Raw genomic sequence first — 14,111 nt, 5'->3', positions numbered from 1 at the left:
AGCACATAAACACTGCACAAGTCACAGCACAAAGCATATAACTACTTCAGCAATATACTAGTGACATCGGTATAATGACTAAGCACATAAACACTGCACAAGACAGAGCACAAAGCATATAACTACTTCAGCAATATACTAATGACATCAGTATAATGACTAAGCACATAAACACTGCACAAGTCACAGCACAAATCATATAACTATTTCAGCAATATACTAATGACATCAGTATAATGACTAAGCACATAAACACTGCACAAGTCACAGCACAAAGCATATAACTACTTCAGCAATATACTAGTGACATCGGTATAATGACTAAGCACATAAACACTGCACAAGACAGAGCACAAAGCATATAACTACTTCAGCAATATACTAATGACATCAGTATAATGACTAAGCACATAAACACTGCACAAGTCACAGCACAAATCATATAACTATTTCAGCAATATACTAATGACATCAGTATAATGACTAAGCACATAAACACTGCACAAGTCACAGCACAAAGCATATAACTACTTCAGCAATACACTAATGACATTGGTATAATGACTAAGCACATAAACACTGCACAAGTCACAGCACAAAGCATATAACTACTTCAGCAATACACTAATGACATTGGTATAATGACTAAGCACATAAACACTGCACAAGTCACAGCACAAAGCATTGGAACACATGACAACCGTGTTATAAATTAACCTGTTTCTTTGCTAATAACACTGACTGCCAGAGATAAATATGTGCCAGGAACAGAGGAAATTTCCTACAAACAAAATGGATCAGATCATCTAAAAAAAAAAAAGAGAATATATTATGTTTGGCCAAAAAAATTACCTGACAGGAGACAGCCGATTCTTCTGTGCGCCATTAATCGTTTCCTGACAGCGCTCTCAAACAGGAGACAAATGTTTCTTTTAACCGTTTCACGATCCATCCCTAGGCACAAGAGGAAGATGTCCTTAGAAAGGTTGTCCTGGTATCATTAAACTCTCTGGGGCCAATTCAATTGTTTTTGCGCCCCCTGCTGGGCATCTTTAGCAATGGGTGTCTATTGAAGCTATTCAATTGTTGCTCCGATCAGACACCCATTGCTAATTAGTGCGAAGCGGCTAAATAGGTCTAAAAAGCCTGAATGGGCATCCAAAGTCTGGGTAAGTGCCCAAACTACTGACTTTTTAACACGTTTTTTTCTCAAGCCTTCTGGGCGTGCAAGAAAAAATATGTCTACTGCGGCTAATGGGTGTCTATTGGAGCAACAATTGAACCAGTCCGATAGACGCCCATTCCTTCAGACGGCCAGCAGGTGGCGCACGCCACAATTGAATCGGCCCCTCTGAGATCAACAGCCTGGTTTCCATTCAAATCCCCCTTGTAAAAGTCTCTGCGTCCCGCTGTGTGTAAACTCAAAATTTCAAAAGGCAATACTTTTAATAGCAAAACATAGGGTGCTTGTCTCTTAAAATCATTGCCCTTTTAAATTTTGGTCAGACTAATACCAGCCTGGAAGCAGGGGCTTGTACATACTATAATACTAAAGAAATGTTAGTAGAATACATTTGAAAATAGCTGCTGCTATTAGGAAGGTCCTAACACTAATTAATGGGAGTACAAACGCTGGGTCATCCGACTGTATCTGTGCAAGCACCTTCAGAGTCATTGATCGCTACACAACATGTACACATGGTGCTTCATCACACTCACACAAGAACACGTTCAGAAAACACTTTCCTCTATTAAACTTTATGGCCCATGAAGTTGGAACAGAAAGACGTTCAGATTCTCCTAACATCGATTCACACAGCTTCCCTTATAAATGCTGCAGATTGCAACCACGTTTATAGGTGTTTCCTTGAAATCATACTTTTCTTCCTCGCCAGCAATGTCTTCAAGGGGGTTTCAGCCTTCAGATGACTTTGGTTTATCGGCTTCTACAGTTGATGACCTGCTGCAAATTTTACGAAATGCGTTGTTTTTTTTGTGTCTACGTTTGTATCACTCCTTACAACATTTTCCATGTCTTCATATGAGCAGGATTATGCAAGAGGCACAAAGGAGTCCAGTCAGATGTGGGAAAAGGAAGCAGTCTACCTAATGGGATCGGCAGTGGGAGAAAGGGAGGACAACCGTGTCGGATGCTGTATGACCGGCGGGTTGGGTATGCTTTACTGGTGCTGGGGATCCCGGCGGTCAGCATACCGACGGCTGGGATCGCGAGAGCAATGAAGCCCCTTGCGGGCTCGCTGCGATCGCCACAGGTTCTATTCCCCCTCTATGGGTGTCGTGGACACCCACGAGTGGGAATAGTCCCTGCTAGTCGGCATGTTAATACAGTACATGCATACAGTATTTATAAAGTAGGCTTACATATGTGTCCACTTACATCTTTACTCTGTGTGCTATAAGCCAAATTACACATAACGCGTGAGTGCCGTTGGACTCGGTAGGCAGTGCGTCTTTTAGTCACAAAGTAATGCAACAGGACGCACAAGCAGATCCTGCTGATTAAATTAATATGCAGCACGTGTGACTGCGACTGTATTTGCATTCAAATTGCTATACTACAGTGTTTTCCTGGAAAACACTGTAACATTTTGTATGCAGATACAGCCGCAATTACACAGAGAATACAGGCATGCTGCATATCAGTTTAATCAACAGCATCTGCAACTATGGGGACTGTTGTGCTGAGGGACCGACCGATGGTGGCTACTGTGCTCAGGGACCGTTCTATGGGGACTGTTGTGCTGAGGGACCGACCTATGGGGACTGCTGCACTGAGGTAACATAATATGGGGACTGCTTTGCAGAGGGACCAACCTTTAGGGACTGCTCTGCAAAGGGACCGACCTATGGGGACTACTGTGCTGAGGGTCCGACCTATGGGGTCTGCTGTGCTGAGGGACCGACCTATGGAGACTGCTGCACTGAAGTACCATAATATGGTGACTGCTCTGCAGAGGGGCTGACTATGGGGACTGCTGTGCTGAGGGGACGAGCTATGGGGTCTGCTGTGCTGAAGGACTCATCAATGTAGACTGCTGTGCTGAGGGACTGATCAATGTAGACTGCTGTGCTGAGGGACTGACCTATGGAGACTGCTGCACTGAAGTACCATAATATGGTGACTGCTCTGCAGAGGGGCTGACTATGGGGACTGCTGTGCTGAGGGGACGAGCTATGGGGTCTGCTGTGCTGAGGGACTCATCAATGTAGACTGCTGTGTTGAGGAACTGACCTATGGGGACTGCTGTACTGAGTAACCAACTTATGGGAACTGCTGAACCGAGGGACCATCCTATGGGGACTGCTGTGTAAGTTACCGCAGCAGATATCAGAGATCAGATCTTATTAATACATATGGAGATATGCAAGTGATGCTGTGATCCTCCAAAAACTGCAGTTTTCTGAGAATTTAGTGCATTTTCACATTTGATACATTTCTATATAGCCTAAATCTAGATAGAAAAAAAACAATGTATTAGGTAAAAACTGTAGGATGGCATAAACAAGTCAATATACCAAAGTCATGTGAATGTGGGCACAACTTTAATAACTCCATATATTACCACAAACTACTGAACAGGATCCGCATTACCTTCTTCAGGTCACAATATGGGGCTGATTCTGATTGCACGCTGGTGCAATGTTTTTGTTTTAATTGGCATAGCTGCACATGCAATTGTATGCTAATGCTAGTAAGAGTCCTTCCCCGGAGTACATCCATGCATCCGAATGTGGCACAGACTCTTCGCACATGCTCGGAAGAAATGAAACAATCCACTGCATCCAACATCAGCAGTGTGTCCGGCAGAATGCACACCCGAGGCTCAATAATGCATCAGTTACACGTGACGCTAATATGTACACTTTCATATCACCCCGCAACTGCTTTCCCGGGTCCCAGCCTTGTCTCAGAAGTAAGACTGTCTTCTATATAACTGGTAAGTTGTGAGGCCTACGTGGAGAAATGTCCTTACTGTTTAATTGTAATTCTGAGAGGACCGAAAGCTAAGAAATCTATTTCCAGGAACTGGAGATATCTGCAGTCAAGCAAGCTGCCCTCCCACCAGAAAATGGTGACTATTAAGCCCACTCCACTATCCACCCCTCCACTGCATATTAAACACCCCCTTACACCATTGAAGACTTGTATCGGGGGCCCCTTCATTCAGCCCAATGCCCCCTTCTACAGTTTAGTGTTCTCCATCCCGCCCCATCTCCCGTCATCTGTGCAGTTGTCAAAGTCAGAAAAATATCCCTATGCACACTGCCATATTTGCACCTCACACTGGTCCGCGCTGCGCATGCGTGCGCTTTCCCGTGATAGCGCATACCCGCTGATGCGTGCACCCGCTCGCATCGGTATGCGTATTTACGGTAAGGAGTATGTAGTCGTAGCGTGCGACCCAATCGTTACATATTTCCACAATTAACGTAGTTTATAGATCATGGTCCTTTTGATAGATTCTGAAAGTTTGGTTAATATAGAATGTCCCTGAACGGAGGGATCCCTCTTTGTATTGTAGGAAGGGTCTAACAGGAGTCATACAGCAGTGTTTGGTACCCATCGGAAGAGTATTTAAATAGCAATATTCCGGTGTTGGTTTGGAGCATATTAATCGCTCGTGCGAATAGTTATGGACATAAGGAGTTTATGTCCATTACTATTATTTACTCTTACTCAGGTATGCGGCGGGAAACCCAGTGTCCCACCCACCTGAGCTGTTTGAAATCGTCACAACCCACCTGTATGAATCAACCTATGACCTTTTGTTATGATGCGAAGCCGAATTCCTGTGTCCAATGGACGACAAGATTGTAGGGACCATTGGATTGCATTGTGTGTGGAGCATAAAAGACGGGCCTGTGGCATCCAGCCTTCACTTCTCATCAAACGGTTCTCATTGCTGATAATCGGGAAGCTGGATGTCCAGAAGCGCTTGCGATCGTTACCCTTGTGCGTAAGTTTTTCTCCGTGATCATATTGTCTTACTGTGAGCCATTTCTCTCATCTCTCTCTCTCTTTCTCTACTCTTTCTCTCGTATTTTTCCCTTGATTAGATTGTATTGTATTGTATTGTATTTATAGTGTAGTTATTTGGTTAGGAAGTCTCTGTTATATTGTAGTGTATCATTTGTACTGTGATTCCTTTTTACAAGTATATTAGTTATAATACATTTAATAGGCTTTGGACCCTAAACAAGTATCTGTGTATTTTCTCATAGTGTTAAGTGTTCACAGAGCGTCGGTGAAGCTCAAGCAGCTTTGTAGTTAATCAGGTTACACCAGGTTGCACTTACACACTGTCTCTACATAAAGGTATACTGTGTATCTCATGGTTAAAGGTATAATCAAGGTATAGCGTTGTGAGCGTCTGCGCCGCTGGTGATCTCCTCGTGGTCTCGAGCGTCCGCTACGCCATAGCGAATCATTACGTTTGTCTGTAGCCAATAGTGTGCCAGTCTGTGATCTCTGGGCCGTGAGCGAACGCGACGCTTGAGCGTCTCGCCTACGGCTGAGCGATCGTTACGCAAGTAGCGTACCCTTACGGTACTTCTTACGTAGTCAGCGTACAGTGTTCTTAGACCTCTTAAAGGGTAATTTATACGATAAATAGATTCAGCTTTATCAATTGGCGGCTCGTCCTGTCCTTCACATATCTGCACTAGGTAGATCAGCAGACATTATCCCCCAGCAAAGGGTGGGAGGTTGTCTCGCAGTGCTGACGGGATAAGCGTCTGCTTCGCTTAGATAAAGAGTGCTGAAGGAATCCGGGAACCGGAGGTAAGAACAAAACGCTTGTGTCTTTTAAAACTGTTTATTTGTCTTCTGTCTTGCGTACACACGCACGCATACATATATCTGCATTTCTTTTTCATTTTCGTATATCACTATCCTGTTTGCCAATTTTATAGTCGATAGAAAAGTGCTAAAAGAGACTTGCTGTTATTTTATAGTTTAAGAATAGAGGTAATAGTTAAAAGTGTAGAGAAACACACAGGTTTGCCTGGGAGATAAGGCAAAGCCAGTGGGGTACGCGGTAGATGATCAGGGATCGTCTACATTGATAAAAGTATATTGTGTTACGGTGGATCTTTGCATTGCGTACACGTGTCTCTAACAAAGACTAGCGTACGCAATCCAAAGGCCGACGCACGCAGCGTACATTACGCAACGGAGCGTCCGGTTACGCCCACGTAGCTCAAATCACGAAAAGTTGAAATTTTAGCGCAAAGCGATAATTAACGCAAAGGCGATAGTTAGCGCTAAGCGGTAAATAGCGCAAGAGGCGATAAATAACGCAAGTCTATTTTTGGAAAATCTGAAATTTAGTTTAACAGATCCTGCTCCTAATTGGTAACACAGCTGGGCTAAAGAAAATTTCTGCGCAGAAATAGATATAGAAACGAAAGTGTACATGTGTTGAGTGAGTGTGTTTTTATCACATAAGAGGTTGAACCAAAAAGAAATCGGGTACTCGTAAGGGACATACGTGTAAGTGACATATACGGTGGCTAGGGAGGCATCCTTGGTTAAACATAATATTTGAGCATTAGAGTATAGCGGACCAGTATAGAACAAGACCAGGAGGTCAGACCAGGAGGTCGTACAGACAAGACCAGGAGGTCATAAGGAGACAAAGAAGTCCGCTATAAAGGTAAGAGGCACAACCCCGGGGGTTGGTGCAGAACCCATATAGGCCATATAAGCTCTGGCTGAAGGAATTCGCAGGCGAAATTTTCGATTCCATTGATCTCTCAGTACATAACAGGTAGTGCTTATGTACTGAACGATTGTACCGCACGTCATTGTGTGCATTAGTAAACCTGACTAGTATCATTTTGCGTACAAAAGTCATAAACGCTAGTTGTACATTCTGACGTGATTTGTGTAATTTTTTTATTTTTGAAGGGAAGTTCGCTGGTCACTCAGGAACTATCTAGCAACCCCACCTTTACTGGAAAGAGTAAGTGTCCTGCGGGTAACCCTCACATGTTCCAGTAAACAGAAGGTTTTTGGTAGGGCCCTGTATCGAGTACGCCAGCACCATATCGGTGTGATCAGGTCGTATTGGTCGAGGTGGGCGAGTGAGTGGGGTACTCGGTAAACCGCCACCGCCGGCCTATTTTGAATAATTTGGTTTGCTGTAAGGGTTCGCTGAAGACCGTGATATAAAGATCAAAGGAGTAGTAAGCAACACCTGCAGAGTATGGGGGCCAGTTGTTCAGGTAGGGGGCGATCAACCTCGGTTCGGGTTGATTCAGAGAACCGACCAGTCGGGTCGGCAAGGTACATCATGTGTGAGAAATACGGAAGTCACACAGAGGTTTTATGTGATGAATGGGAGAGAATGACTGTACAAGACAGGGAGAAATTCCCAAGAATAGGTAGCTTCAGTCCAGAAGTGTTACAAAATTTAAGGAGGAGGATATGTCTCATAAAATCAACAAAGAGACGAATCCAGCATCATGATTATTTACAGTTATGGCAACAGGAAGGTGAGATACAGAGAGGTTTGGCTCTGGCGGCGGGATCTGGGGCAGTAAGGAAACTGATAGCCACAGCCCCGCCTCCACCATACATTGCAGGAGAGAAGTTGATTGCGGAGAAAAACGCACTGGGGTGTAAAACACAAACTCTTAGCAACCCTGTAAATGTTAATGATGTTAACCAAGTAACCCATGCAATTATTAACCCGTGCAAGTTGTACCCTGTTCTGAACTTTCCTCAGGAGTATGATCAAGAAGACGATTCGGCAACAATTTCAGCGCTCTCTCTAGCGGCCACCATATCAGAAACCACAGTAGGAACTGCACCACCCACGAGATTAGCGAAGGCCCCTAGCGGAGGGATAGGTGAGGTCGTGTCAACGGGTAAGTACGGCACCATGCATTATACCGAAACAATTTCACCACAAGTTGTAGAATCTACACAGAATGAGGTTGTTAGAGTTAACCCTGTTAGAGTAATAGCAGTTCCCAATGGGAAAACAGATGTATCAGGAGCTACTCCCATAAGGAACATTGCCATGTACACACCATTTTCCCGAATGGAATTAAGAACCATAGTGTCCGAATTTCCTGACCCCAGGAAAGACTTAGTTGCTAGCCAAAAATACATCAGGGATCTAGGGAACACTGTAGAGCCCAACAACAAAGATTGGCAGATACTGCTAAGAGCTTGTTTGCCTTCAAATGTCGACTCAGTTCAATTTTTGGCTGATTGTGGACTAGATAAAGATGTACCGCTTTCAGATGTGTACAACAAAGATAACGTAAAAAGGATAAATTTACAGCTAAAGGAGTATTTCCCAGCCGTTGTTAAATGGAACAAAATATTCTCCATTAGACAAAAAGAGTCCGAAACGGCAGCAGAATATTTTCACCGGGCACTATTAGAAATGGCAAAATACACTGGTATAGAAGACATTAGGACCAACCCAAACCATCAAGAAGTAGCAGTATCTGTACTGATGGATGGTTTAAAGGAAACATTAAAGGCTAGGGTACAGACCACGCAACCATGTTGGCGAGGTCTGTCAGTGTCCACTTTGAGAGAGGCTGCTATTGATCACGACAGAAACATCACCAGGCACAGAGAATCGCAAAGTGATAAGTTAATGTCAGTAAGTATACAGGCGCTGACCACAAAGCAGCCTGCGTATGTACCATCGAATCCTGTAAGTAAGTCAACTGAAATAACTTGTTATTCCTGTAACAGACAGGGACACTATGCACGAGACTGTAGAATAAAGAGTGTACAAAGATCTTTTCAACCCCCTAGACAACGACACAACACAAGACATTGGGAGCAGGGTCCACAGAGGCGGAGTTTTGAGCCACATACAGGGGAAACAAAAAGATACCCCCCGAACAGAGATTGGCATGCCTCTGGTAGTTCCCAGCTAATTCCCTCACAAGTAGTTGCTGCCAACGGGATTCAGGGAGGTCAGCATACCCAATAGGGGTGTGGCCATACCTGTAATCTGCAGCCAGTTAAATTGATTGCCAGTCTTGGAAGTGAACCAGAGATTGCAATCAATGTAGCTGGTAAAACTTTAAACTTTCTTGTAGACACAGGGGCGGCCAAGTCAGTGATAAATTCGACAGTGGGCATGAGAACCACTGGTAGGACAATTCCAGCCATGGGAGTAACAGGAGTAGTCCAGCACTACCCTGTTAGCAAACCAGCCGAGATTACCATAGGGCCTTTGCATACCAAGCATTCCTTTTTGCTGGCTGCATCGGCACCAACCAATCTCCTGGGAAGAGACTTACTATGTAAAATGGGGTGCGTCATTTATTGTACTTCTGAAGGTGTATTCTTGGACATACCTGAGAATCACGCTCAGGAAGTACGAGACATGTTAGACTCCCCATCAAAATTAATGTCACATTCCATTATGACAAATAGGAATCCATCCCAAGTAGAAGAGATGACATCTCAAATACCAGAGTCACTTTGGACAAAAGACGGACAGGACACTGGATTAATGGCAAACGTAGCTCCAGTAGTTGTACAAGTAAAAGATGGTAGGATAGCTCCAAAAATCCCACAGTATCCTCTGAAGCCAGAGGTGGAGTTAGGAGTTTTCCCAGTAATAGAGCGCTTGCTACAACAGGGAATTCTGATAAGAACGTCCAGCACTGCCAATAGTCCCATCTTCCCTGTTAAGAAGAGTGGGGGGAGGGGTTACAGGCTAGTGCAGGATCTAAGGGGGATAAACAAAATAGTTGAGAGTCAGTTCCCCGTAGTGCCAAATCCAGCTGTCATCCTAATGCAAATCCCTCCCACTGCCAAATTTTTCACTGTTATTGACCTCTGCTCCGCTTTCTTTTCGGTACCTCTGCACCCTGACAGCCAATATTTGTTTGCATTCACATACAGGGGAGTCCAATACACGTGGACTCGATTACCCCAAGGTTTCATAGATAGTCCAAGTATATTTTCTCAGGCTTTGCATGATTGTTTACAGTCTTTCCAACCAGAGAGTGGATCAGTATTGATACAGTATGTGGATGATTTACTACTGTGTTCTGATTCATTGGAAGCATCCCTGAAGGATACGAAACAGCTCCTGTTTCATCTTTCAGACACAGGATATAAGGTTTCCAAAGACAAGTTGCAATTATGCCAAACTAAGGTAAAATATTTGGGACACTGTCTAACACAAGGACTGAGACACCTGACCGCTGATAGAATCCAAGCAATTAGAGACATGACCCTACCACAAACCCAGCAACAGATCAGAACGTTTTTAGGAATGTGTGGGTATTGCCGTAATTGGATCCCAGGGTTTTCCATATTGGCGCTACCTTTACAGGAAATGGTCTCCTCAAACAAACCTGATAGGATTTTGCATACAGACGAATCCGAAACAGCATTTGAGAGACTCAAACAGTGCCTAACGCAGGCGCCAGCGCTAGGTATGCCAGACTATGGGAAACCCTTTGAACTATACGGAACAGAAAGTGCTGGTTGCGCAGCAGGTGTACTAACCCAAAAACACGGTGATGCCAGCAGGCCAGTTGCATACTACAGCGCTCAGCTAGACACGGTAGCGCGATCCCTCCCCACATGCTTGCGAAGCGTTGCTGCAATAGCATTGCTAGTAACAAAAAGCGAAGATGTCGTGCTAGGCCACAACCTCACAATCCATACACCACATGCAGTGTCAGCCTTATTGAATTCTGCCCAAACCAGACACGTCTCATCAGCGAGGTTTACAAGATGGGAATTGGCACTAATGGCCCCAGTAAACATCACTATAAGGAGATGCAGTGCATTAAATCCTGCAACATATCTCCCAGGTGTGTCTGGTCAGGCACAAAGGGTGGAAGGTGAGAGTGCTGGGGAAGGAGGATTTAATACAAAGGAAGATACACATGATTGTATGGAATATTTGACCCAAAATTTTACCGCAAGGCCTGACATCAGTGACAATCCACTGGAAGATGCAGAACTCACGTTCTACACGGACGGTAGTTGTCACAGACAGTCAGACTCGGGAGACTTGTGTACTGGATACGCAGTCGTAGATGACCAAGACACCATAGAAGCGGAACCGCTAGGCCCACCTCACTCAACCCAGGTTGCTGAACTGGTCGCCCTAACCAGAGCATGTGAATTGGCTAAGGGTAAGTCAGCCAATATCTACACCGATTCTAGATATGCATTCGGGGTAGTCCATGATTTCGGAGCCCTATGGCGCCTCAGAAATTTCATGACGGCAGCTGGTACACCGATAGCGCATGCAGCTCACATAAAAAGGCTTCTAACAGCGATACAGGAACCCGACAGAGTGGCTGTTATCAAATGTAAAGCACATACATATAGTCAAGACCCAGTATCACTTGGTAACAGCCGAGCAGACGAAGCTGCTAAGTTAGCAGCTGCTACCCCCATACCGACAGACACCACACAACTGATGGTATTCAATACCATCAACACACAGAAGTTGTGTGAAATGCAGAATTTGTGTTCCGCACAGGAAAGAGCAGTCTGGAAGGCAAAGGGATATGGCCAGGAGTCCTCAGGGCTCTGGACGGATGGACATGGTAAACCAGTGGCCCCCAGGACATATCTTCCATGTCTGGCTGAAGCAGCTCACGGGCTGACTCATCTAGGCAAGGAGGGAATGTGCAAATTGGTAAGAGCATACTGGTGCGCCCCAGGATTCTCCTCTCATGCGAGTAAAAGAGCAATGTCATGCCTTACCTGTCTGAGAAAGAATATTGGAAAGGCAATACCTACAGAACCATCCCATATCCCACCTGCCGGCGGCCCTTTTCAAGTAATACAAATTGACTTCATTCAATTACCCCCATGTCGGAATTTGAAATATGTACTTGTTTGTATAGATGTTTTCTCAAATTGGGTCGAAGCATTTCCAGCGGCTACAAATACCGCTATGTTTACTGCTAAGAAAATTGTGCAGGAATTTGTATGTAGATATGGTATCCCTAGAATAATCGAAAGTGATAGGGGTACCCATTTTACAGGTGATGTCTTTCAAGGAATGTGTAAGTTGATGGGAATTGATAGCAAGCTGCACACTCCGTACCGTCCACAGGCGAGTGCAAAGGTCGAAAGAGTGAACAGCACTATTAAAAATAAATTGAGTAAAGTAATGGCAGAGACAGGATTGACGTGGCCAGAAGCTTTACCCATTGTTTTGTATAGCATCAGAACCACTCCCAGGTCCCCTCTTAATCTGTCCCCCTTTGAAATCTTGTTTGGTCGACAACCGCATGTCATGATTAACCCTCAGGATGATTTGAAATGTAACAATGAAGTAACTGTAAAGTACTTAATTAACATGAGTAAACAGTTGAGGAACCAAAATGAAAATCTGAAGTTGGTGATTCCTGATCTACCTGATAGTAATTGTCATGACATTGAACCTGGGGATTATGTAATGATACGAAATTTTCTACGCTCAGGTTGCCTTATTGATAGATGGGAAGGACCATACCAAGTCTTATTGACTAGCACCACAGCATTGAAGGTTGCTGAGAGAGAGACTTGGGTCCATTCATCCCACTGCAAGAAGGTTGCTGATCCAGAGAAGTCCCGTGATAAGGAACAGACGGTAGAGGTTGTATCACTGGAGTGTCTGTTCCAGGAGGACTGAGGCGGCACCTGAGCCTTGAAGACCGAAAGCAGTTGTCGACTCCCCAATCCCTTTTATTGTTTTTTTTCCACTTTCCATCCCCTCTCCCTTGAAATTTCTTTTTCCCCCTTCTCATTCTTCTCCATTTCCTCCTCAAAGATGGACTTGCCCCAAGAGACTGTGATCCGGATTTTCCTGTTAACCATGATGTTGACTAGAGCAGTCTGTTCCGGCGAAAGTACCATGGAGGTCGAGAGAGGTTCTGGAATGGGTTCCGATTATGATGATGGAGGCGTAGTTTTCCAAGATCAACCTAACCAACAAGCAAAGGCGAGTATCAGAAAGCGATCCGATAGCATTGATCATAGAAGAAATTGTGACGGATTGTTAGCTGAAGAAAACTGTATCTGCAGGCTTTGTAACAATGTCATTGAAGATGGGTGCATAAAGAAATGCCAATCCAGTTTTAATATCCATATGGACCGGCATCCATTGAGTGACTATCACTCCTTAGTGGGTAATGTGTTAAACAAAACAGATTGTTGGGTATGCTCTCAAGTACCTCAGGGTCATAGCAAATCAGGGCTAGTACCATTTCCTTTAACGATAGGGGAGGTACTTGAGTTAAATGGTGGGAGACCGGTGGACAGGAGGTTTAATATCTCCAGCCCTCCTAGTTTGAAGCTCCACCAATACCATGTGGATAGGTCCCTCTTATGTTTCAACATCTCCAATCCCCGACAGCCGGGAAATTGGGAAGTGTCATGGAGCAACCTGACCATGACCTTCTCGCATAGAGCAGATAGAATGCCTACAGATACAGAGCTTGTACGCCACATAGCCAGTAGAGGAAAATCTTTCAGGTATAGATATACCTTAGGAAATAGGATTACTAGAGTTGGAGAAGTATCACCAGGATACTGTGCACATATCGTACAACCTGATACGTGCATTAAGCAGATGGAAGAATTAGGGCTAGGAGATTTCACCTGGAAGGTGTGTAATATGGTAATGTCCTACTCCGTCCCATATGTTCTCCCCGATGATGCATATTTCATATGCGGGAGAAAGGCGTACAAGTGGCTTGCCCCAAACTCTGAAGGATTGTGTTATATTGGAAGAGTATTGCCTGAAGTAATGACTGTAACTCATGATAAAATGAAAGACATACACCGTGGTGCCCAAACTCCTTATACTCACACTCATTACGAGCACCTCGTTAAAAGACAACTGTCAGAAAGGTTAGAGCATCCGGCCTCTGATCTGATCCATGAATCCACCGGGATTCAGGTTCTGGTGGCGTTAGATTTCACTCGCACCGCTCGAGGAGTGATGAATTATAGATACATTTCCGCACTCGCCAATTTGTTAGATAATATCACTGAAATGTATGATGACACGTTTAGATACACTGGAAGAGAACTCCAAGCTTATAAAACAGAACTGGTACAGCATAGAATGGTTCTTAATTACCTCACA

The 14,111-nt window shown here is 44.4% G+C and overlaps 1 protein-coding gene across 1 annotated transcript in view; it reads right to left on the bottom strand.

Annotated features, from left to right (window-relative positions):
• The window catches only part of ASNS (asparagine synthetase (glutamine-hydrolyzing)), a 225,167-nt gene that overhangs the window by 180,437 nt on the left and 30,619 nt on the right, over positions 1–14,111 (bottom strand). The window contains exon 5 of the mRNA XM_063921342.1: positions 853–954. Coding sequence (XP_063777412.1) covers positions 853–954 — 102 coding nt within the window. The remainder of the gene's footprint in view (positions 1–852; positions 955–14,111) is intronic.

The sequence above is a fragment of the Pseudophryne corroboree genome, chromosome 5 (genome assembly GCF_028390025.1).
Source record: "Pseudophryne corroboree isolate aPseCor3 chromosome 5, aPseCor3.hap2, whole genome shotgun sequence".
Classification (NCBI taxonomy): domain Eukaryota; kingdom Metazoa; phylum Chordata; class Amphibia; order Anura; family Myobatrachidae; genus Pseudophryne; species Pseudophryne corroboree.
The sequence above is the reverse complement of the archived record's forward strand: the minus strand, read 5'-3'. Positions and strand labels throughout refer to the sequence as shown.